At 40.0% G+C, this 23,063-nt stretch overlaps 1 protein-coding gene across 1 annotated transcript in view; it reads left to right on the top strand.

The window, feature by feature from the left end:
- The window catches only part of AMMECR1 (AMMECR nuclear protein 1), a 99,046-nt gene that overhangs the window by 27,601 nt on the left and 48,382 nt on the right, over window positions 1–23,063 (top strand). The window contains exon 2 of the mRNA XM_034780664.1: window positions 15,492–15,602. Coding sequence (XP_034636555.1) covers window positions 15,492–15,602 — 111 coding nt within the window. The remainder of the gene's footprint in view (window positions 1–15,491; window positions 15,603–23,063) is intronic.

Genomic DNA, 23,063 nt, shown 5'->3' with positions numbered 1-23,063 from the left:
GAGTGCATATAACAAACTTGTTGAACTGTCTTTACTTGTTGTGAACACTAAGGTCATAGAGTATGAGCATGTGTTAGGCCTCAATGGGAAGGTCTTTTTAAAAGATGACATTCTGGTTGCTTATAGGGTTTTCGTGCTTTATGGTGTTGGACTGTTGTTTCTAATTATGAAGAACAGGCTGCAGCCAGAAGTGTAGCCAGGGCTTGAATAAAATTACAAACATTTACAAGAAAGAGGAATCAGCCTAACCAACCAGAAATAGATACCAAAAAAAAGTGAGGAACCAAGGAGGTATTAAAGGTAATGCCCTGGTGAGAAGCCCAGATGTCCTAGTGCTATGATTTAAACCAGGGTTACTGTCCCTTGACCCTGTGTAGGGATTCAGTCTTTTGATTCAGTCGAAGACTAGCAGATCTGATGAATGTGGTGATTTGTCCTCCTCTAGATGCTGGAAGGAAGAAAATTTCTTCTCTTCTTCCCCACTCCACAGCTTCCTGGCTGCTACAAAGGGAAGGATGGCTCTTCAATTTGATTCCACCCCAGTCTCTTCTTTCATATCTTTGTTACTCTGTACCTCCCTCCTCTTTACTTCTGTGTGGATGAGGGAGGACTGCCATTGCTCATAGCTTTCTCAAGCAGCAATATGAAACTGAAATGAGTAATAGTTTCCCTGTTGCACCCATGATTCTGAACAGTGAAACTGAAATTGACTAGAGTTTTAATTTCATGCTGCTGCTAAGCTCATCAGCAAAAGTTGTGAAGCAGCCTCTGCTGCTTCCAGTGATACTGCATGCAAGCCAATGCAGTTCACACTTAAAAAGTTTTCTTTGCAGCCGTGTGGGCTGGAAGTGTTGTAAAGTTTTTTATTGAAAATTAGAGAACCTTGCTCTCAGAGAAAACTTAGGCCCTTCATCTGCCAGGCGAACCTTGCCCAAGTGCTAATGGTAAGTGAATTTTTTCAGCCTGACTAACTTTTTCCTCTTAGGTATTCAGCCTTGTATTTATTTAGAACCCTCTCCCACCTTCCATTAGTATCTTGGGAATTAAACTTAACAAAACCTTAATTTTTTTTTGAGACTGGATAACTTTAAGGATTGATAGATACGAAGTTTTCTTACTTATGAGTCTCTAGTTTGACTCCATAATTAGCTACCATCCAAAATGATTAGTATGACAGCTGTTGGACATGTAAAATCGTTTGATTATCTTGGAGTTTCTCGTGGTCGTGTCCATATAATTACTATAAAAACAGCTTGCCTGTGGGCAGTCTCAGCAGAGAAGCCAAGGCCTCAATGGACTATGGAGACTGAGAAATGCACTGTTGCAATTCAGTTGAACTACTGTAATTTGAAACAAACATTCTCACTAATCAACAAACCATTGTGGCTTGTGTAAATTTGTTCAAAAATTGTTGCAGTATCACTGTATTCTGTACCTATGTTATGGTTCCAAACACAGTTGGAGAGGTGTTTTTTTCAGTGTTTAAAGAGTAGTATGTATTTTGTAATAAATAGTATCAGTATTGCATGAAAATTCTTTACAAGAAAAGCCTTAAGATTGCTTGCAGGGTGCCATATACTAAACGAACTCATATCAACTTAAACATCAATGCTTTAGAATGTCTCTGTAGAAGATGCAATGGTTATAAGCCTTGCTTTGAGCAAGTGCAGTTCAAGTGGTGCTAGAAACCCTTCAACTCAATTACAAGCTCGTGTGTGTGCTAGCAACATCAAAACGGATTTAAATATAGACAAGGCTAAAGTCTGGTTCTGCTCTGAAAAGCGATTCTGCACAAATGTCATTCTGGGTTTCTTTTGTTTGGGGACCCTTAAGACAATAAATGAATATGCTCAGTTTACACACAAAACATTTTTCTAATTGCCAGTCATGCACACTCAACCTGGAATCTGGTTGTTAAGATAGGTTCTTCTCCTGGCATTCTCATTAGGAACAGGTTCTACAAGCTAAGTTCGGTGCTCAGTTACCCATGTGTCATCTTGTTGTCCTCAGTGGGAGGATTGCCCAAGTGTCTTGCCTTATGACTAGTTAATTTAGATTAAACAATACTGCTGATTCACAAGGAATAGAATCCATTTTCTTCAATAGTTGTGTTGGTTGTGCTATACGAAGGGCAAGACGTAGTAAAATCTTCATCACTAGTCAGCAGATGTGCCTGAGTACTCACAAGGAACATCTCTGTTAAATAAGAGTGCAAGGTTTCAGAGCAGAACCTAACTTTAAGCATCCAGGAATGTCATATACCTTTTTAAAGTACTAAATTGACATACATAACTTGGACTAAAATCGCTTCTAAGTTATTGGATTTTTGTCATTATGTAGGATGTCTATTTTTAAAAAGTGAACTGTAAAGGTTAGCAAGACCATATGCAATAGATGCTCATAAATCATTGATGCAAAACTGGCTAGACTTTTTGTAAGAGGTGGGAAGAGGAAATGCAGCGAGAGGACATTTTCAGACAGTGTCTGATATCAGTGTGTGAAATTGCCCAATCAAAGGATGTCTGGGACATACTAATAAGGATTCAGAACTTTCACCTACCCTCTTCATGGCCACTCCTCAAATCTTCACATAACTTCATTATGCTCCCTAGCCCAGCAGCTAAGCACAGACAGCCCTCTTGTGCAACTCTGCTATTACTTGGTGGCTAGCTGACTGAAATAGGTGCCAACAAATTCTTAAACCAGCTTCTTAATAAAAAAGTATTGTGTACTCAGTCAGGAAGGAGATAGTACAGGAAGGATTTGATTCCACAATTTCTCATTGGCCCTAGTTATAGTCCTGTTTAAACTAGGTTCTAAGATAATAGCTGTTTTCTGACCCTTTAAGGTTAGCTGCTAAGATAAGCAAAACTGGCTAACAAGTATATAAACCAGGGGTCGGCAACATTCGGCACGTGGCTCGCCGGGATAGGCACCCTAGCGGGCCGGGCCAGTTTATTTACCTGCTGATGCGGCAGATGCGGCCGATCGCGGCCCCCACTCGCCGCGGTTCGCTGTCCCGGGCCAATGGGGGCGGCGGGAAGCGGCGGCCAGCACATCCCTCGGCCCGCGCCGCTTCCCGCCGCCCCCATTGGCCCGGGACGGCGAACCGCGGCGAGTGGGGGCTGCGATCGGCCGCACCTGCCGTGTCAGCAGGTAAATAAACTGGCCCGGCCCGCTAGAGTTCTTATCCCGGCGAGCCACGTGCCGAATGTTGCCGACCACTGATATAAACAGTTCATTTTTAATCTGTTGATTAACTGAAGTACGTAATGATTTAAAGGAAAACTCCAGTATAATGATTCTAAATGCTGTTTGAATAAAGAAGGAAATCCCTAAATGTATGTATGACATATAAGAACAACATTCCGAGCAGTTGTCATCTTGAATCAATGCAAAGGATGACTGAATCAGTTTTTTCCTTTAGAAATAATTGGAAATCAGAAGTCTTGCAGAATTGTAAATTGTGTAATATTTTTTAATGGTTAAACCAACAGTGGCCTAAATTTTTTCAGGGATGGTGTAGGTCTACCTTAAAAATAGTGGCTAGGAAGGGGACAAAGGTTAATTTTTGGCTTCTTTTGGTCTGTGATTCTTTAGTGCTTATTCCTTAACTGAATGGCTTTTTGTGTATGTAAGTATTCAGTTATTTTACCTTGTAATAGGGGAATTCCCACCAAAGATGGCACTAATGGAGGCTATGATCGCCATAAGGTTTGCATTGTAAGTTCATTGTCCATCGATATTCCCTGAGTAGTAGAAAGACGACGACAACCACCTAGTACCTTCATTCCATTCTCAGTGTCACATAACGGGCTGTCATTAGTGTCAAGAAACTGGGGTCAAAGCTGTTCACTTTCCAAAAGAACATTGATATCTAAGAGACTAACAAATTTATTAGAGCATAAGCTTTCGTGAACTACAGCCCACTTCGCATCCGAAGAAGTGGGGCTGTAGTCCATGAAAGCTTATGCTCTAATAAATTTGTTAGTCTCTAAGGTGCCACAAGTACTCCTGTTCTTTTTGCAGATATAGACTAACACAGCTGCTACTCTGAAACCTGTCATTGATATCTAAGGCTGTGGTTTAGAACTGGTGGTCCAGGGACGCCTTGGAGTCTGCAGACTAAGATTTCCAAAGGGGTCCACACCTCCATTTGTAATTTTTTAGGGGTCCACAAATGAAAAAAGGTTGAATACCAATGATCTAGGAGGGTATTTAAGTGCTGTAAAACTGTCATATTTAGAAAAACAAAAAGGATGTTTTGCTGCAGATGGTGTTAAAAAAGGAAATAAAGCCAATCAGTGACATTTTTCAACAAGTGACTTCGACCCCCAAAAAGTTATTGTCCAGAAGGATTATCATGATACTCTTTGAAGCTGGATGTAAGTTGTGAGGAGATGAGGGTTTGCACAGTGTTCTGGCAGGGATGTGAAAAAGAAAGACTGGGGGGAGATAGAGAGTTGCTTAGCCCATATAAATGCAGTGCTAAGTTAAGTGTTTACTTCTCCATTTTCTTTATTGTTTGTTATTGGAATTTTGGAATAGTTTAAAGCTTTTAGTCTTGCCAGAAAAGCAGAGAGTAAATATACTTATGTCATCACACTTTCCTCTTAAAGGGGACTGTGGGTGTACTGGGTTCCATTTTTAGATTGTAGCATCTCCATTTTTAGGGTGGTTTGTAGTTAGAACATTTTACAGTTTTTAAAACTAGTCTTGCATTAGCAGTGCATTTAAAAATACATTATATGGATACCAAAGCATGGCCCTGTAAGGAAAAAAAGCTTGCTACTTCTCTCTTCATATGGTAGTCTGCAATACTTACACAATTGATTATATCTAGAAATAACTAAAGTTTATTTCATTATTGTTTTCACTTAGTTTCTCATTACACACACACCAATCAAGTTATGCAGTGTAGCTCTTTGAGACAACTGCAACTTAGATAGCAAAGTTCCACCTTTTATCAATTGCTTAGTGAGCCATAAAAACTAATACCCATTGCAATAGAGCAAATATTATCACCTTTGGTGTGGTACTTTGACTGGACCTCAGGGAATGAGAGCAATCCAAACACAGGTGTAGCGGGGGGGGGGGGGGGGGGGGGGGGAAGGGTGGTGCCCCCCNCCCCTGAGGGGAGCTGGAAGTTTGGCCAGCCCACCGCTCTGTCATGATTAAGGAGCTGACAGGCCAAATTTGAGTGGTGCTGTGACCCCCCCCCCCAACAATCCTTCCCTCTTTGGTTCTCTTATTAGTCATTGTCGGAGTAAAGGGGGATGGGGCCGGTTGATTGGCTGCTGTGTGGCCTTGCATGTTTGAGCTAAGCCCAGACTTTGCAAAAAAGTCTCTTGCTTTCCAGTTAGCTGTCCTGTCCTTCCTCCCCTTAGTTGTAGATTAGGAGTTGTGCCACTTATGATACTGCAGGTCTAACCGATTAAAGTCCAGTAAGGAATTGTGCCCATTGGGCCAAATGGGCACATAGCTTGGTGGGTTTTTTTCACCTTTCTTGTAGCCTCCCCATAGCACAGTTGGGTTAGAAGCAATAGGATTTGAGGTTTCTATAATGCTGTTATGATTACTGACTCATCACAACTTGTGGTTTATGCCCAATGCGAGAAGAGGCTAGAAGGGCCAGCTCTCGGAGGTAGATAAGACTGGGATTGCCAAGTTGGACCTTGTGCTCCTAGGGGAGGAGCTTGACAGCTTTGCCAACTGAGTTTCCCCCAACCCAGCCTTGTGGCCCCTGTCACTCCACTCTCCCCTTACATTGGGGTAGTTGGGGGGCCGAGGAGGAGTTTTCACAACAGAATTGAGTCTGTAGAGCAGACTGAGGAGTGTCAGCCTTGATTGGTGTTTTGTGTGTGGTAAAAGCTCTGTAACCCACACTGGAACTAATTAAATGCCTGATATGTGCCTGCCCCAGCTCTCAGTGTATTGCACCCTCTCCCCTCCGCCCCCCAAGGTATAGTGAATAAAGTTGCGGCCTCCTATTTAATGGACACATGAGATGTGTTTACTCATTCACCTGCATGTCCTAGTCATTGTGTATTAGTGAATGATGACAGTTGTTGGCATAGGGGTGCACCTTTATTTAATGCTATAAAGCCCAGCAAAAGCCAGGGCCTGAAGTTGTATGCTATGAGCTTTTCATTTGTGCCTGAGTGCAGCATTGCTAGTTGAACCCCTGTTTTTAGTTCTTGTTTTTCCTCTTATTTCTGTGAATGGCTGTTCTGCAGTTTAAGGCCATCTCTTAATGCCCCCCTCAGATTTATTTAGATGGCTTGTATAGCATTACTGAACTTAATGGAATTGTGATGTTGTTAAACACTGCAGCCCTCCCCCCCCCCCTTCTATATTTTGAAAAGCTTAAAATTATACAAAAGGAAAAATGTGGAATTCATACTGGCACTGATACAGTCCAGATTCCCTACGGCTCAAAATCTGAACACCATGCTCCATAAGCACACTTGTTTGTGGAAAGGGGAGGGTAGAATCAAATAATGATATGGAATTGGAGAGGAGGAATGCTTAATATGGTAATACATAATGTTTAGTAGAAAAACACTTGGAGATTGTATATGAAATAGATCTATGTAATTTTTCCTGATATTGATTTAATTCGTTTTTGTAAATGAAGAGGTCTTTATAAATGGAGGCATAGCTACACCTGTCAGGGCTGGTTAGATAATACTTATTCCTGCCATGAGTGTAGGGGACTGGACGAGATAACCTCTCGAGGTTCCTTCCAGTTCTTTGATTCTATGATACTGTACTTGCCCAAATTAACACAGTGAGTCAGTGTCAGAGCTCATGGAGATATTCTCAGGAGTTCATGGCACTTAATTCTGGGCTGTAATCTCTATCCGACGTTGCCTCTCCAGGTGCCATAGGTTCTGGCAGTTTTATTCAGAACTCATTAGTATTCTGTATTGTGGCTCTCACTGCTGCATGTACCTCGTCTGCACTTGCAGCAGCCTGTAGGATATGTGTAGCTACACTGGAGTGAAAGGCAGGCTGCATTCACACTGCAGTGTGTAGCTACACAGGGTAGTAAAAAGATTTTGATGGGCAGGCAGTGGGGAAGGCTCTGACAGTTCCCCACTTCTGGAAACTTTCACTGCAGTGTGGCAAAGGGGAAGCAGTGGGGCTATGACAAAGGGGAGCCCAGTGAGGAGAGATTAGAGGCTAGGACTTTTCAGCTTGGAAAAGAGGAGACTAAGGGGGGGATATGATGGAGGTATATAAAATCGTGAGTGGTGTGGAGAAAGTAAATAAGGACAAGTTATTTACTTGTTCCCATAATATAAGAGCTAGGAGCCACCAAATGAAATTAATGGGCAGCAGGTTTAACACAAATAAAAGGAAGTTCTTCACATAGCGCACAGTCAACCTTTGGAACTCCTTGCTTGAGGAGGTCGTGAAGGCTAGGACTATAACAGGGTTTAAAAGAGAACTAGATACATTCATGGAGATTAGGTCCATTAATGGCTATTAGCCAGGATGGGTAAGGAATGGTGTCCCTAGCCTCTGTTTGTCAGAGGGTGGTGATGGATGGCAGGAGAGAGATCACTTGATCATTACCTGTTAGGTTCACTCCCTCTAGGGCACCTGGCATTGGCCACTGTCAGCAGACAGGATACTGGGCTGGATGGACCTTTGGTCTGACCCAATATGGCCATTCTTATGTTCCCCCTGTCTCCCCCCCACTAGAGCCGCCTTCTCATGCTAGAGTCATTCACTATGGCAGGAAAGGCTGAGGCAGGACGACACTAAAAAACAGCAGTGTAGGAATGGGAGACGCTATTGGGCAGTGGTTCTCAAACTTTTTTACAGGTGACCCCCTTCACACAGCAAGCCTCTGTGTGCAACCCCCTTTATAAATTAAAAACACCTTTATATATATTTAACACCTTTATAAATGCTGGAGACAAAGTGGGATTTGGGGTGGAGGTTGACAGCTCCCGACCCCCCACGTAATAACCTCATGAACCCCTGAGGGGTCCTGACCCCCAGTTTGAGAACCCCCGCTCTTGGGTGTGTAGGGTATATATCCTAGGGTTCTAGCCTGTCTCTGCTCTACTTGCCAAGGCAGTGCCTCACTGTCTGCACTGCTATTTGTACCTGTGCTAGCTGGGAGTGCAGTGTATGTACTGTACATGCCACCTTAAGTGTAGACCTACCCTAAATGAATACACGTTGGCTTTGCTTAATTTACAGTTGTATCAGGATTTCATTCTAATAGGTATTTTGGAGTATGCTCTATTTTGGGAAGCTTATTTGTGGGAGAGGGATTGGAGGAGAAAAATATCCTCACAAGAGTTCTCTAGAGAAGACAAAAGCCTAGTTTCCACCCAAGATAAAAATCAGCGAGCCAAAGATCTTTCACAGTACTTGAATATCGATTGAGCATATACACCAAACAAGCAATTCATACAACAAAAAAACAGCTCGACTGGCCATGAAATTAACGGGAAACATTTATAGACATTCAGATAATTATTCCATTTTTCATTGTTCTGGAATGTTTCTAAATTGGGTACTTAGACTGATATGCACTGAAGTAATCCCATTCATTGGGGACAATGCATTAATATATATGGGATTGGAAAGATGAGATATTTATGGTAAATTTCACACAAACCCATGACATATATTTCCATTGATAACTGACATTTACAGGTAGGCAAAGTAAGAAAAATGCTGCTTGTGAACTTAGTGTCAAAATCCAATGATTTACACTTTTGAATCAGGCTTGGTAGAAGTGGACTAACAAATGAATAGTAAAAATAGTTATTTGTTGATTTAAGTATATTTACTGTGTTTATTTTGTAATTTGGGCGATGTCGGCAACTGGTGTTAAGTTTAAAAGCCTTATTTTTTGAATTTCAGTATCTGCCATTAAATAATTGTTTGCTTCCCTCTTTAATTTCCCCCAACTGTGAACATTTAAATGAATTTAAAAAAACCTAAATATTTAAAAAATTGATAGTCAAAATTATAAAAAGCAAACTCTGCAGAACCTAAATATACTGTTGTACAAAAAAGTGTAAACACTAAATATGCAAGTACACGTAATAGAATGGCAACTTGCATGAGTTGTTTCTTTATACTGAAAGAATAGGGATTTCTAAATGTAAACACTTGATGGTGGACTTATGAGAAGTCCTTGGCTCATTCACTCTTGCAGTGATAGCCGACTGATTACTGAAATATCTTGAACTATTTTTTGCTTTCAGACTAAATGCTTTCAGTAATATTGCATAGAAAATAGGTCCCAGGTAAATTTTAGGTGATGTCAGCTGTAAAATTTTTTAATAAGAATACTTGGGTGTTACTATTATCTTACACAGAAATTGTACTACAGTGTGTCATGGTAGAATTATGGGAACATCTGGAACTTTTGCTGTGACGAGACTGCTTTCCAAGTTTTCTTTCAACATATATATATCAGTCTATACTTAAGATCGCACCCTTCACCCAAAGCTTTCCCAAGTTCCTTACAAGTTCTAAGAAATCAAGCTTCAGAACTCCCCTGTGGAGTAAGATAATATTTCTTTGTGCTTTGTTTACTTCATTAGTAAAAATATTGGGTAAGGAGAGAGGAATGAATTGTCTCTGGTCACATAGCCAATTTATTGGCACAGCCATGGTTAAAACCTTGATTTACTGATTCCCAGGCTTGTATTTCACCCACAGGCTATTGTTTAGTTAATCAAAAGTGCAGTAGTTACAATGGGGTCTCAAACTCTTCAGGTGGACCACGTGTTAGTAGACGCTGTTCTGGGGACAACTTTTTCCCTCCCATTCACAATCACCTAACATCCTATGGCAACTGCAGCAGTTGCCTAAATGGAGAAGTAATGTTAGTTAAATATTTAGTGTATTTTAACTGTCTTTTTAATGACATTTGACAACTGGAAATGAGACGAGCCAGCAATAAGTCATCAGCCAGCTATCTACGGACCATGGGCCTACAACTTCTGCAGTAGATATTTATGCTTGTACTTCGAGTTAGGCACCGCACTGTGAGAACCTGTGATAGCCACTGGATGGTATCACTTTGCAAGTTTAGTAGTGGCTCTGTGATTTCAAGGCCCCTTAAAACCAGTGGCAGTTTTCAAGAGAGTCATGCAAACAAGGGGAAACTGAATATACAATTTAACAGTTAAAAAGCAGATGGATGTTGTAGAGCAGGGATCGGTAACCTTTGGTCCGCGGCCTGCCAGGGTAAGCACTCTGGCAGGCCGGGCTGGTTTGTTTATCTGCCACATCCACAGGTTTGGCTGATTGAGGCTCCCACTGGCCGCAGTTCACCGCTCCTGGCCAATAGGGGCTGTGGGAAGTGGTGCAGGCCGAGGGATGTGCCGGCCGCCGCTTCCCGCAGACCCCATTGGCCTGGAGCTGCGAACCGTGGCTAGTGGGAGCCGGGGTGCTTACCCTGGTAGGCCGCGTGCCAAAGGTTGCTGATCCCTGTTGTAGAGAGTAATGAAGCTGGTATCATTTTCCTAGTTGACATTTGTTTAATTTACATCAGTTTTTTTGTATAATCTGTTTGCTGTACAGGGTCTTAATAGCAGGCAAGGACTTAATAGATTCAGAGATTAAGGCCAGGATGGCAATCTAGTCTGACCACCTGCATTAGATGGCCTATGAAACTTTAACCAATGATTCTCCCATTTAGCCTGACAATTTGTGGTGGAACTAGAATGTAGCTATGCATCCAGATTCAAATTTGAACTCTCATTATAGTATGAATGTATCTTGAACCCTGCCTATCTATATGTACTTTGTCAGTGACCCTGTAGGGGTCCATTAACCCCTTTGGCATTCAGCAGTAGTTTATTTACAGACTTCCCCTAGTCCTTTAAAGCAGCCATATCAGTCAATTCTAGCAGAAATCCCCACTTGGCCTGAAAAAGATAACTCAGAACAAAGTATTTGAGTAAACCAGTATATTTGTGTCTGAATTCTAACTTCCATACATTATAACTTAGTATAATACAGCTAATAAATCTCTAACCTTAGACAAAAAGGTTAAGAAAACAGTGCTGAGCTCCAATTAGAATATTATTTCAGACTTATCTGAGCAAGGGGAGATTGTGATGGTGCTCAAAACAATTGAACAATTTCCTTGATCTCTTCAAATCAAGGCTAGACGCCTTTCTGGAAGGTATGCTATAGTCAGACAAGTTATTGGTCTCAGTACAGTGGATGAAATACTATGTCCTGTGTTAGAAAGGAGTTCAGACTAGATAACCCCAGTAGTTCCTCTGGTCTTAAAAATCTATGAAAAGAGCAAAAAAAGCAAAGATCTGTCTACTTCCTTTTCAAGTTCATCAAAAAGAAAAATTAATAAAATACAAAGTAAGAGACGTCTTAAACTGCCTCCTTAGTTCATCATCACTAGAAGAAGGTGAACTCTTCCAGTCTAATAAAGGAGAGTCACAAGGTTCCACCAAGGGCTCTGAAAGTCTTCTGGATATAAAGTTTCAGGATCCATTCAGCTTTGCAGTGACAATTATTTTGGGTGGGGGGAAGAAGACCTGATGTGGCCCCAGACACACAAGAACATTGTAACTAAATTAGTTTCCAAAAATTGCTACGATAACTCACTCGTCTCTGAAAGTAAGGGATTAATTCTATGCTCTCTCCTCAAAGTTTGCCATGTGATTGGGGGGGGGACACTAATGGCATACTCTGCCCACATCTAAACTAGTAATATTAAATAGGACAGTTTTTGCCACCTGCCATTCTACAATCACATGGTGGTCTTGCATCTTCAAAGGCACTTTGTATATTTCCGTGGTCTCGAACTATGATCTTCATACCATAAGAAAAGGCCCTCTAATGGTTGGTTCTTAGACTGCTTCAAAATTGAAATACCTTGAGGTTTTTGAAATATTTTAGGGCTTGGAGAAGAAAGGTGGAAAGGGAGAGGTGACTGTCTTGCAAAAGAGGAGACACTTCTGGGCTGTCATCTGACTAGTCCCTCAAAGAAAGGGAGTTTGTTATGGAAACTGAAAGGAGAGTGCAAGAAGGTTTTCAAAGCTCATAATGAAAAGTTTGTGGTGCAGTATTCCCAGGTTTATCATCTAGCTTCATGCTCAGCTGATAGCAACACCAAATCTGTTTTGACATCTCTCTTTGATGCAGCCATTTCAGGGCTATTCCTGTACCCATATAATCTTTATTAATCTTGCTTCTTTCTTTAGAGAAACACAGTAGCTGGTGCTTTCACCTTGTAATCTGACTCTCAAACCCAGTAGATTAATCTAATATGAGACATTCCTCCATTCTTAGAAGACAGTGACCACCTAAGGATATTTTTGATTGAAATATCAGTGGAAAACCAGGTAGCCTTGGCAGTGGTGGCTTGTGCCAGACTAGCCTTGGTACCTCTGGGGGGGGGGGAGGAACATGACCAATCAAAGGACATTTTGAGTAGAAAAATCAGTGCAGCATTCATGAGGCAGTAGCAGCTGGTTTAGATGTATTTATTCAGAGGATTTATTTCTCCAGGATATTGTTAGACTGGATGAAGGTCATGGCGCCATAATGCCTGACTGCTAACTGAGCTCTAGACAGATGTAGAAAGAGATAAATGCATGCCTTACTGTAGCAGATTTTATACAATGCTTTCAAAGTCTTGATACCAAGTATGGCACACATCTTTTGCCACAATTGTCTATGAACAGAGACATTCCCTGAAATGTGAAGCCAGATTTTACTTGAGATGAACAATCAGGGTCTAGACCAGAGGTACACAACTTTTCTTAATAAAGAGTGTCTTGTGTATATCTCCCCTCCTAGTTATGACCCCATTGTGATCAGTCATATATGTGACAAATTGCTTATAAGAAAGATAGGGAAGACTAAAACAAGGACATGTCTGAAGGACTGATATTTGTACCTTCTTATTTGTATTTCACTACTAAGTAATTTTGTTTGCTTTTAACAGAATACGCAGTAGACTCCTGCTTTCCTTTTTCTTTTCTCTCCCACCCCTATCTCCTCTGCAGACCCCCACTGCCCTTTTCCTGCATTCCAGAACTCCCAGCTGAGGCTGTTCATCTCAAGAACTCTGTAGGACTTGAATTCCAACCCTGCATATTTCAGGGGACTGGGGATCCAGGAACTACATGAACTTCCCTCTCCCTCCGCCTACAACTCCACCTGCTCTTGCTCCCCAGGGCTTACCTCTGCTAGTGTCCAGACTCCTTCCCCCATCCAGATACTCTACCTACTGCCCCAGAGAGAGATTGCTTTTCTCTCTGTCCCATCTTGCCAATTTGTTCAGTGCCCATGCCCTCTCCCCGATATACTTCCTCGATCCTCCTATCCTACCCATCATGCACTCCCTGTTTCTCTGTTTGCTTGCCTGCTAGAATCCCTTGCCCTAGTTGTTTTTACTCCCTTGCCTACCTTTGGTATTCCTTATCTCCTTCTCGCCACCCCTCCATGACCCACTTTATCCCTGCTCCAAACGCTGACACTCCCCACATTCAATCTACCAACTTGAGTCAAGCTGTCTGCTTCCCTGGCCCCTTCTCCAAGCCCTGTCTCCTTGGTGAAAGCAGGGAGGATAGAACAAGTGCTAAATATAGGAGAAACAGGCGATGTCTCAAGCAATAGACTACAGTTTGAGAAGTGTTCAGTCTAGGCCACGTGAATGTAATGCTCTAGCTTGTGGCAGCAGAAAGAATTGCAAAAATATTTAGATTTTGATATGCAAGTTATTTTGCTCAAAGATGAACTAGGTTCAGTTTTCATTAGAACTTGCCTTACCTGCATTAATACCTTCAATGTCTTAAAATAATTTTTTTTTAAGTTTTTAATCATTTATCTTTTTTGCATTTGACTGCCATGTTCCATCTTGGCTATGAGTAGACTAGAACAGCGGTTCACAAAATTCATTGTACCACGACTCCCTTCTGACAACAAAATTACTACATGACCCTCCAGGGAAGGGGGCAGGGGGGAAGAGCCAGAGCCCCACTGCCCTGGATGCGGGTGGAATTTGGGCATCAGCCCTGCATCCCAGGAAGTCTAATGCTGGCCCTGGTGACCCCATTATAATGGGGTTGTGACCCCCTTTGGAGTCCTTACCCACAGTTTGAGAACCGCTGGATTAGAAAATACCAAGTCAGTGTAATTTTCTGGTTCTCACGCATTGGCACAATGCTATAATGTTTGGGGCTGCATCCACTGTAGGGGAAAGCTTACATGCAAATTATTTTTTTCCACTAAATAAAAAAAAATTCTGTTGATCTTTATGTTTAACAAAACTAATGTATGTTTTGGCCCTAAACTATCTGACATTATCCTGTTAAATCAGATTATCTAAATGTTAATGTTTAAGAAGCTGAGTTCATTGTCACACGTTTACATAATATAATCTGTCCCATGTCCCCACAGATTGAGGTGGGTAAAACCAAGGCCCCAGTCCTATAGGCACTTGTGCTTAACTTTGTGAATGTCCGAGTACTTCCATTGACTTCAGATGGACTGCACACACACGAGTGTATGCACGGGTCACCACTAAAGTGGTTCAGTGTTATTGGTAGGAGTCAGTAATCCGTGTTGCCCCTTAGTGAGGCTTGCTTTAAAAAAAAGAAAATTGAAGCTTAAATTTCCCTGGTATTCTTTGAAGTTTGAGTGGTGAAAGTGGGACTGATAGAGATTTAGACCAACCTTACAAAAAAGTCTTACTGCTCACTTAGAGTAGGGTTTTTTTTTAGAAGGGGGGGCGAATTAGCAAAATTGTTACACATGCACAGATTAAGATTTATGTTGAGCTCAGAAAATGAGCGCTGGCTGCTGAATTGGACAGTTTACAGGAAAGATACCACTCTGGCCTTTGCACTGCTGATTATCATCTTTCAGAAGCTAGGCTAGTCGCCAAGAGAGACTTGAACATTGTGGAGAAAATTTCCTTTGTACAGGCTTATATTTTAAAATCTAGATAGCATCTGTCCTTAAATGCCTTTTGCCTGCCTTACGGGGGATTCTGTTAGTGCTCAGCTGACAATTAAAAAGAGCAAGGATTTTCTGTATGACTAGTATGAATGGGATATTATCCTTTGTTCTGTGGCGGTCTCATACGAACTGTCCTTCTATAGCAAAGAGATGTCTGAGGGAAGATTTCTTGGCTTCTGGGGAGAGTCTAATGGAAGATAAGCAAACATACAAAATGCATCATGTCAGCTAGCAAGAGATTTGCTTCTCTGGCTATTGAGTATTGTAGCTAGAGACTAGTCTGGTTTCCAGCATTTGTATCTGAATGACATGGGCCTTTCTACAGTAGACAAAACAGAAATAGTAAAATAGGCTTCCGAATACTATGGCCAGTGCAGAAGCAGCTAATTTGTAGGCTTTGTTTAGTTTTGCAACAGAGAAATACCATCTTATTGAAATACCACTTGGACTATCAATATTGTAACACTTGTAAGAATTCTGCTGTCACACATGCCTTTTCTTCCTCCCTAAAACAGCCCGCTGTTTGTAACGTGGAAGATTGGTCGAGATAAACGATTGCGTGGATGCATAGGTACTTTTTCAGCCATGAACCTGCATTCAGGACTCAGGGAGTACACACTTACTAGGTAAGATCTGGTTTTGTTGTTTCAACTTCTGCATTTAAATATTTTAATAGGGGAATCAAAACAGATCCTGAATTTTGTGATTGCTTTGTTTCTGAACTTGTCAGCCAAAATTTTTAACCCCTTTGACACCATCTAAATTTCTCTGCTATGTGATCACTGGTACTGTGGTATTAATAGCTTAAATTAAACCCATAGCTGGATTCTTTTTCTTTGTCTAAAATACTGTTTTCCAGCAACTTACTATAACTGACTCATAGTAGTTTTTTCCCCCAGTGGATAGACAACTTTTGATCTTAATAGTTACTTTGAGGGCAGAAGACCAGAAAGTCAGTTTTGGGGATTATCATATTCACAGGTCTAAAACAGCAGGTATTCTCACCTCTTCTCCATCAGGTGCTTCCAATCAGCTGCAGTTAATTTAATCCTACAAATTTCCATTACATGTACTCTTCAGATACATCCCAGCCCCTGAGTGGGAAACTTCTGGACTAGGGAGGTAAGTGATAATCCTCACTTCCCTGACAGCATAATCCTTTATTTTTGACCCACACCCAAAATCATTCACCTTAGTGTTTTTCCTTTTGCATAGGGTGAAAAAATAAATAAATACATCACTAGAGCTATAAGTAGGCATTGTACTTGGTTTCCTCTGATTATTTGTGATTTTAGGTTCTCTAAAGGGTGGGTGGGATTGAGTTGTAATAGAAATTTTAAAGCAATGTACCACTTTGTAGCACTTCAAAATGGAAAATATATTCTGGTGCATGTAGACTTCTAGGTTGGTTCCCATCCCATCCCTATTACTCTAAGTACTTGGAATTTCTAGACCACTTGCGTTTGGAGACTTGCTTCTAGTGCTGGATCTTCCTCTATTGTTAAAACCCCACACTGCTAATATTAACTGTTAACATAATGGAGTATAGTCATGTCTCTCTCTCTCTCTGTGTGACTGATTAAGCTAATAAAAGCCTGAGGCTACTTCAGGTTTAGCAGGCAAATGCATGAAGGAGCCCAACTATTCATTTGCTTGGGTGCCTCAAATTTGGAGAAAACCTGTCTTCATTGTATCAGTTATAATACCTGGAACATCTCTGCCTATGCTTTCAGACCCTGCAATCAAAAATGATCAGTAAAACAAGACTTGTAAAATATATTATACATTATTATTAGTAGTATTTGTATAACATTGTGCCTAGAGTTCTAAAGGAAGTTAAGGACCCATCATACTAGGACCTGTACAGACAGTGAAAAACTTCCTAAGAGCTTAAAGTCTAAAAGTATATTCTGCTGTTTTGGGTCAAGTATTGCAGGTTTGTGCAGAAAACCTCCCTCAGAGGCTAGGAGGAAGAAGTCAGAACAGAAGTGGAATCTAATGGCAAACAATAAAACAAAGAAAGAAAATATAAGGAGGCACTTGGAATACCATAAATACTATAGAATTGGTAAACCTGTGGAAGTTGATGTGAAGAGGCCAGATTACCTAATCTTGAGAGAATCCATGGAAGAGCATTTAAAACATGCAAGTTAACTGCAGTGTCAGTCATAGTTTTTCATTGTCCAGGAGTTGCATGGCACGGTACTCTTTTGTGTTATTTAGAAGATACTTGGAAGACACTTTCCATTACATCCCAAATTCAGAAGTTGGAAAGGATAACAAAAATATTAAAAGTGGCACCTAACATAAGGGCATCAAAATAGCTTAAATGCACTATTTAAATGGACAACTAATATGGAACATTACATTAAGTTATCCAGAAAGAGGTTTTAATAGAAAGATGCTATCAAACTTGAGCACAGGAGAATGTGATTACAGCTCAATATTTTTCCACATGAAGGGAAACCTTATGCCTCAAGAACTAAAAGCTAACTTATTTTGTGAAATAGGGATCTTTGTAATACAGTGAACATACTTAATTTTCACTACTTGTTTGAAAATCTTTACTGGTTCTACTGGAATCCCCCATTATTTTTACAGGAAATCTCTCAAACTTGTGTTGTTTTTTTTAACAGCTTTCAGTATGGTAGAAACATTCTAGGTAGGAGCACTGGGATTCTGAGTAAGTTACAGGGTTTCTGGAATTTGATGGCACATGTGCGCCGAGAGACTATTGATTTGCATTGGCTAACATGAGATTGTGGTGGTGGTGACTTTCTGTACAGCAGATGTTTAGAAAGAGGGGAGAAAAAACAAAAAAAAAAACTGAGTGCGTTATCTGCATTTCCCAGACAAGTTTCCTTTATCTCCAAAAAGTGAAGGAAAGAGTGAAACTATCAGGAAGGAGCTCTCAGCCTTTAAACAAGGGAACTTTCCAGAAAGAAACTTGGAGAACCACACCAGAAGAGAGCCTCAAATGGCCATCAACTTTCATGACTTGAGGCTTCACAAGCCCCACTAGGAGGGACCCAAAAGTAGGATGTTCTAATTGGTTAAACAGTATGTGGGCTATGACGTTCTTGAGGAAGATAAAAACAGTTCCCAAAAGCAAAGGAAAATGATTGAAAATGCTTTGGAGGCAAACTAATCCACAGGGCAGACTGCTCATGAACGGGCCATCAGCACCCGAGAATGGAACTTGATCATAAGTCAAAGAACAAAGTTGCAGGCTAAGCTCCTCCTGACCTTGATCACATGTTGCCTTCAAGACATCTTATTCAGCTGTTTTAGAAAAAAGGAAGCTCTTGCAAAAGGTGCCTTCTTGATTCATTCTAAGCCTTTTAGTAACTTCCATACTGTTGATTGACATGGATTTTTCAGAGCCTTTCAGCATCCACAAACCTTTGAGTAAAAAAAAAAAAAAAAAAAAAGACTACGAAAGCACTCATCGGATGATTGAAATCCTCTTAAAGCTAGACTTTCATTTTCAAAACTTGGAATTAGGAATTCCAAAGGTACTCACCATACTAAGAGGCTAACTTTTCTAGTATGTCAGTTGGCTGTGGTTTCAAGGAGTGAGTTAGAACACCCTTGTGCTAATCAAGGTATACTAGACTTCCTTCATATTGGGATGAGATAAAGATGTTACTAACATTTGGCACATCAGGATATCAGACTTCATTAGTTCTGCATGTGATCCCTAATTCCTTCCACTCTTCACAGTACACAGTAATTTAATTTCTTTTAAATAAAGAAAGGATAGTGGATCTGTCAATCCAAAATGAGTAGCTTTCTCTCCCACCCTACCCTTTTTGGAAGCCAAGCCCACAAGTCTGGAAACTGCCTTTTACAGTCTTAGACCAAAAAAAGGTAGTAATAGGATAGAAAATGAGTTCTGCATTTCGTGCAATGTAGGTTATTAGTGGTATTGCCAGCATGCTCTGAACAGGAAATTTCTGATGTTGAATGACTCATAATTAATTGGATGCATCTGCCCAAGTCGTGAGGAAGGGATGAGAATACCCATAGTTTAAGAAGTTAGTAATGTATTTCTAATAAAATTAAATTCTACAAGATAGATTTACTTTACAGATACATAAAACTGTGGGAGGGGGAAGGAAGTGAATTATTGCAGGATTTCATGAAAGGAGTGGGTGGGTGAGGTTCTGTGGCCTGCAACGTGCAGGAGGTCAGACTAAATCAGCTGTTTTCAACCTATTTACCATTGTGGGCTGCATATGCATCCCACAATGCGTTGTGGGCTGCATCCAATCCTAGCAGTGTGGCCCTGAAAATGTCACATGGGCCACAACTCTATGCTGATTGAGTCGCAAGCAGCCCACAGGCCGCAGGTTAAGAACCACTGTACTAGATGATCATGATGGTCCCTTCTGGCCTTTGAGTCTGAGTAAAAGTTTGAACGTAATGATTGACATGAGTTTAGCAAAAGGCTAACTGGGTAAAAATAAATCTAACCTTTTTCAAAGACATTGCAATATTAAATATTGCAGGATTTAAGAACTATACCATGGAAAAACAGTCCTTCAGACTGATTGTATGAACTGAGTAATCCACCTGAACGTATAAAATAAATCAATCCAGATTATGAAAAATTACCTTGTGTTTTGCAGCTTCATCAAGAAAATACACTGAACTTGGAAGCAGGTTACTACAACATTTCAGAACAGGTTGACAAACTTTTTCATGTATTCTGTTCAGCAGTAAGACTTAGGTTTTGGCAGTGAAGACTTACAGTTGAGGTGCTCAATAAAATTAAATTGTTTTTATTTGCTAGTACTCCTTTAGTTACCTGTTAACTTGGTTATAATTCACTGTATATTTCCCACTTGAGTGATACCATAGCTGAAAGGCAGATTAAGCTAGCAGAGTACAAAACAATTTCTTCTTGATCTAGCAAGAGCAGTGGCATAAAACTATAATTACATCAGTTTCACACTGCTGTTCCTCCAACTTGTACCATAACTGGTATATATTCCTGGGGAGGCAACTAGTGAGGAGAGGCAGACACAGGAAGATTGATTCTGTGACAGATGGGGAGAGAGAAGAGCAGTAAAAAAAAGTTGATATTGGAAGCCCACAAACCTGAAGTGGACTGGGCTGGTGGGCTATAATCTGCACATCCACGTTGTAGTTTTTATGCCTTATACCAGCAGGGACCTGGGATTGCACACAGTGCACTTGTTCTCTGAATGAAAGGTCTGTCTTACGTTCTCTACTAACCATCTCCAGCTGAGAGTAGTATCTGCTGGGTCTAGAGAGAGGCATGTTCAACATTCCTCCCCACAATGTTGTCTGTGGGAGGACAGGAATAAAAGGAGGGAGTTGGGATTCTAGCTACAAAATCCAAGGAAGGGGGAAGTGCTACACAATTCTCTCCCCTTAAAACTTAAATTTTAGAGGTAGATTATATTTGAGTTTTAGAATACCAGTACTGTCAATTGGCATACATCTCCCAATAGCTTAATTAATAAAAAACAACACTAAGTTCTTATTTTTTCTTCCATCCCCATAAAAAATATCAGTTCTCTTCTCCCACTCTACTGACAGAGAACTAAACATGAGTATGAGCTATTTTTTCATATTACAAACACTTGAATGATTGATAACTTGAATCCCCTTTCACTGTGATCTAGTAAGTTTCATAGATGTATATTTGTGTTCTGCTTTTTCCCCCCTTCAGTTGAACTTTAGCATTTTTTGTTTTTGTTCATATTTAAGGTCAATATATAGATTAACGTACAACTTCCATTACATCTCTTCAGTTCTTGGACCACCCTTCTTCACACTAACTCCACACAACCATTTTCAGGTATTACCCCCTATGACTTTATACATCTTTATTCTCTTTCACCACACCTAAGCCCCATGCTAGGTTCAGGGATCTACCAGTCCACAACATAACTGATGAAACGATTAACACACAACAAAGGATAGCCAAGGTAGCTGTGACTTGGACCTCAGCTTACAGAGTTGAAATGAGTTTCATTCAGAGTCAACTTTTGTTACTCCTGAGCAGTTTGAGCTCCATGGGTTGATTTTTTTTTCCCTGCACGAAGTAGAGTGCATCATCTCTGCGTATTCTAGATCCTGCCAGTTCATTAAATGAAATCTGAGTTTCCAATGTAATGATTATATTTGAATAAAAGTGAATAAATGGGAAAGGAGAACTAAAGGTCACTTTGTCAAGCATAGTAAGGAATAGGGTTTATATATAATGGGGGTTCTTAAATTCGTGACGTAAGCAGTTCTGACCGTTTGTTTCCAAAATAGTCTTCCATAGGCAAGCTAATTTTGAGTTCAATAGAAATTTTGTTTAGGTTCACAGTATATACTGTAAACTGCCATGAAAGGAAAAAGCTGGTTATGTTAATAGTCATGTGGTCTTTAAATGTAAATATCTGTTGATATTTTCTTCATAAATTATTGAAAGCAGTGTACTTTATATAATCTGATAGTACATTCGTTCTTGCTTGTTCCTCCAAATTTGTTATTTTGTGTTCCCTACTCTTAATTATCTTCTGAAGTTAAACTACTTTGTGCATGTGAGATCTCTTTATGAGAGGGGGGCTGCCTGTTCAACATTTTAAATTAGTATTTACTATCATTAAGTACATGTAACAAAATGTATCATGTCCTATTAATGTCTTGCTAAGAATTGCTATGATTGTACAGAATGGTCAATACATCACTTAAACTATTCAAAGAAAATGAAACCAGAATGTAAGTATATTTGAGGCATCAGGGCTTGCTTTACAAGGTGGAAGACATTAGAAACATCAGTGAACAGCTCCAGAGATCTTTTATTGGCAAAGTAGGAAACAATTTGTGAAGTGAAGCAGTCAGATTAGCACCTTTTTTTGTTTTGTTTTGTTTTTTAAATACCTAACACAACTATATTTAAGTAATGGTAAGGTCGTGGCAGACAAAATTATTGTTCTAGGACTGCAAGTATGTCTGTCTAGGCACAGACTATGATCTAGCAATCAGGCAAGTCCATACGTGCACTGTAATACAGACATGCTGATCTGTGTGGAAGGCTGACTTTACTGAGACTTGGCAGTAACTCATGTTTCTAAAATCTTCTTTGAACCAAAATATTTTAGATATGAACTTGATAAATAGGACCACTTCAAGACAAAAGTTTAGGCCTACCATATGTAGCTTGAATTCACTTTAGTAATAAATTGGATTGTGATATAAACCAACAGAACAAATAATTTAGATTTAAATAAGGCATAGAAACCTTAACTTATCCAACTGAGCCTAGTTATTGCATATGACTCCGTCTATTCAATACGATTGTGTTATTACTATGGAATAATGTGCATGCCACCATTTCCAAAAAAATTATTGCTCGCATTACACCATCATATTATATATTTCTTCAAAAGGTAGAATTAAAGAAACTGTCTTTAATAAAAGTAAAATGACTTTTCTTAAGTATTGAATTAAATGCTTGTCTATCAACAAAGTTTCTAAAATAATGTAAGTGAAATCTTGGTGTGTGTCATTAGAGAGCAAACAATGCATTGGTTGTGGCATATCAAATAATTAAGTTGAGGGTCTCTTACACATTGGTTTTTGCAGCAATTTTGCCTTAGTGGCAGACATTAGTATTTGGATTAATACCTTTTTTGAATATGGGGGTGGAAATGCTTTTTCATCTCCTGAAGGAGCTGTAGCATTCCTTTCACTGGGAGCTAAGGATTCTTGCATTTCTTGAGTGCCTTGAAGTTAGAGAGAATTGTGGGTAGGTAAAGTTAACCGTGCTTTGTGAAGGCTTTCCTGTATCTCTTTAAATTAAAAAAATCTTTTACTTTTTAAATTAAGAAAAAGTAAAACATTTCCATAGAGAAACAGAAAACTTGTTTTAAAAATCAATTAAGAGTTCTTAATTTTTAAAAAAGGGAGTAAGGCATAAGACAGTATAGACTAAGATTGGTTTGTTCATCCTGAGGAAGCCTGGATGGACCCTAGTTCTAAAGGAAATAGACTTTCATCCACTCTTAGCAGCACTTCCTGCAAGAAATCAAAGAAAAACATTACAAATAAAAAGGATAATGTTT

Source organism: Trachemys scripta, chromosome 9, assembly GCF_013100865.1.
Source record: "Trachemys scripta elegans isolate TJP31775 chromosome 9, CAS_Tse_1.0, whole genome shotgun sequence".
NCBI lineage: Eukaryota > Metazoa > Chordata > Testudines > Emydidae > Trachemys > Trachemys scripta.
The sequence above is the reverse complement of the archived record's forward strand: the minus strand, read 5'-3'. Positions and strand labels throughout refer to the sequence as shown.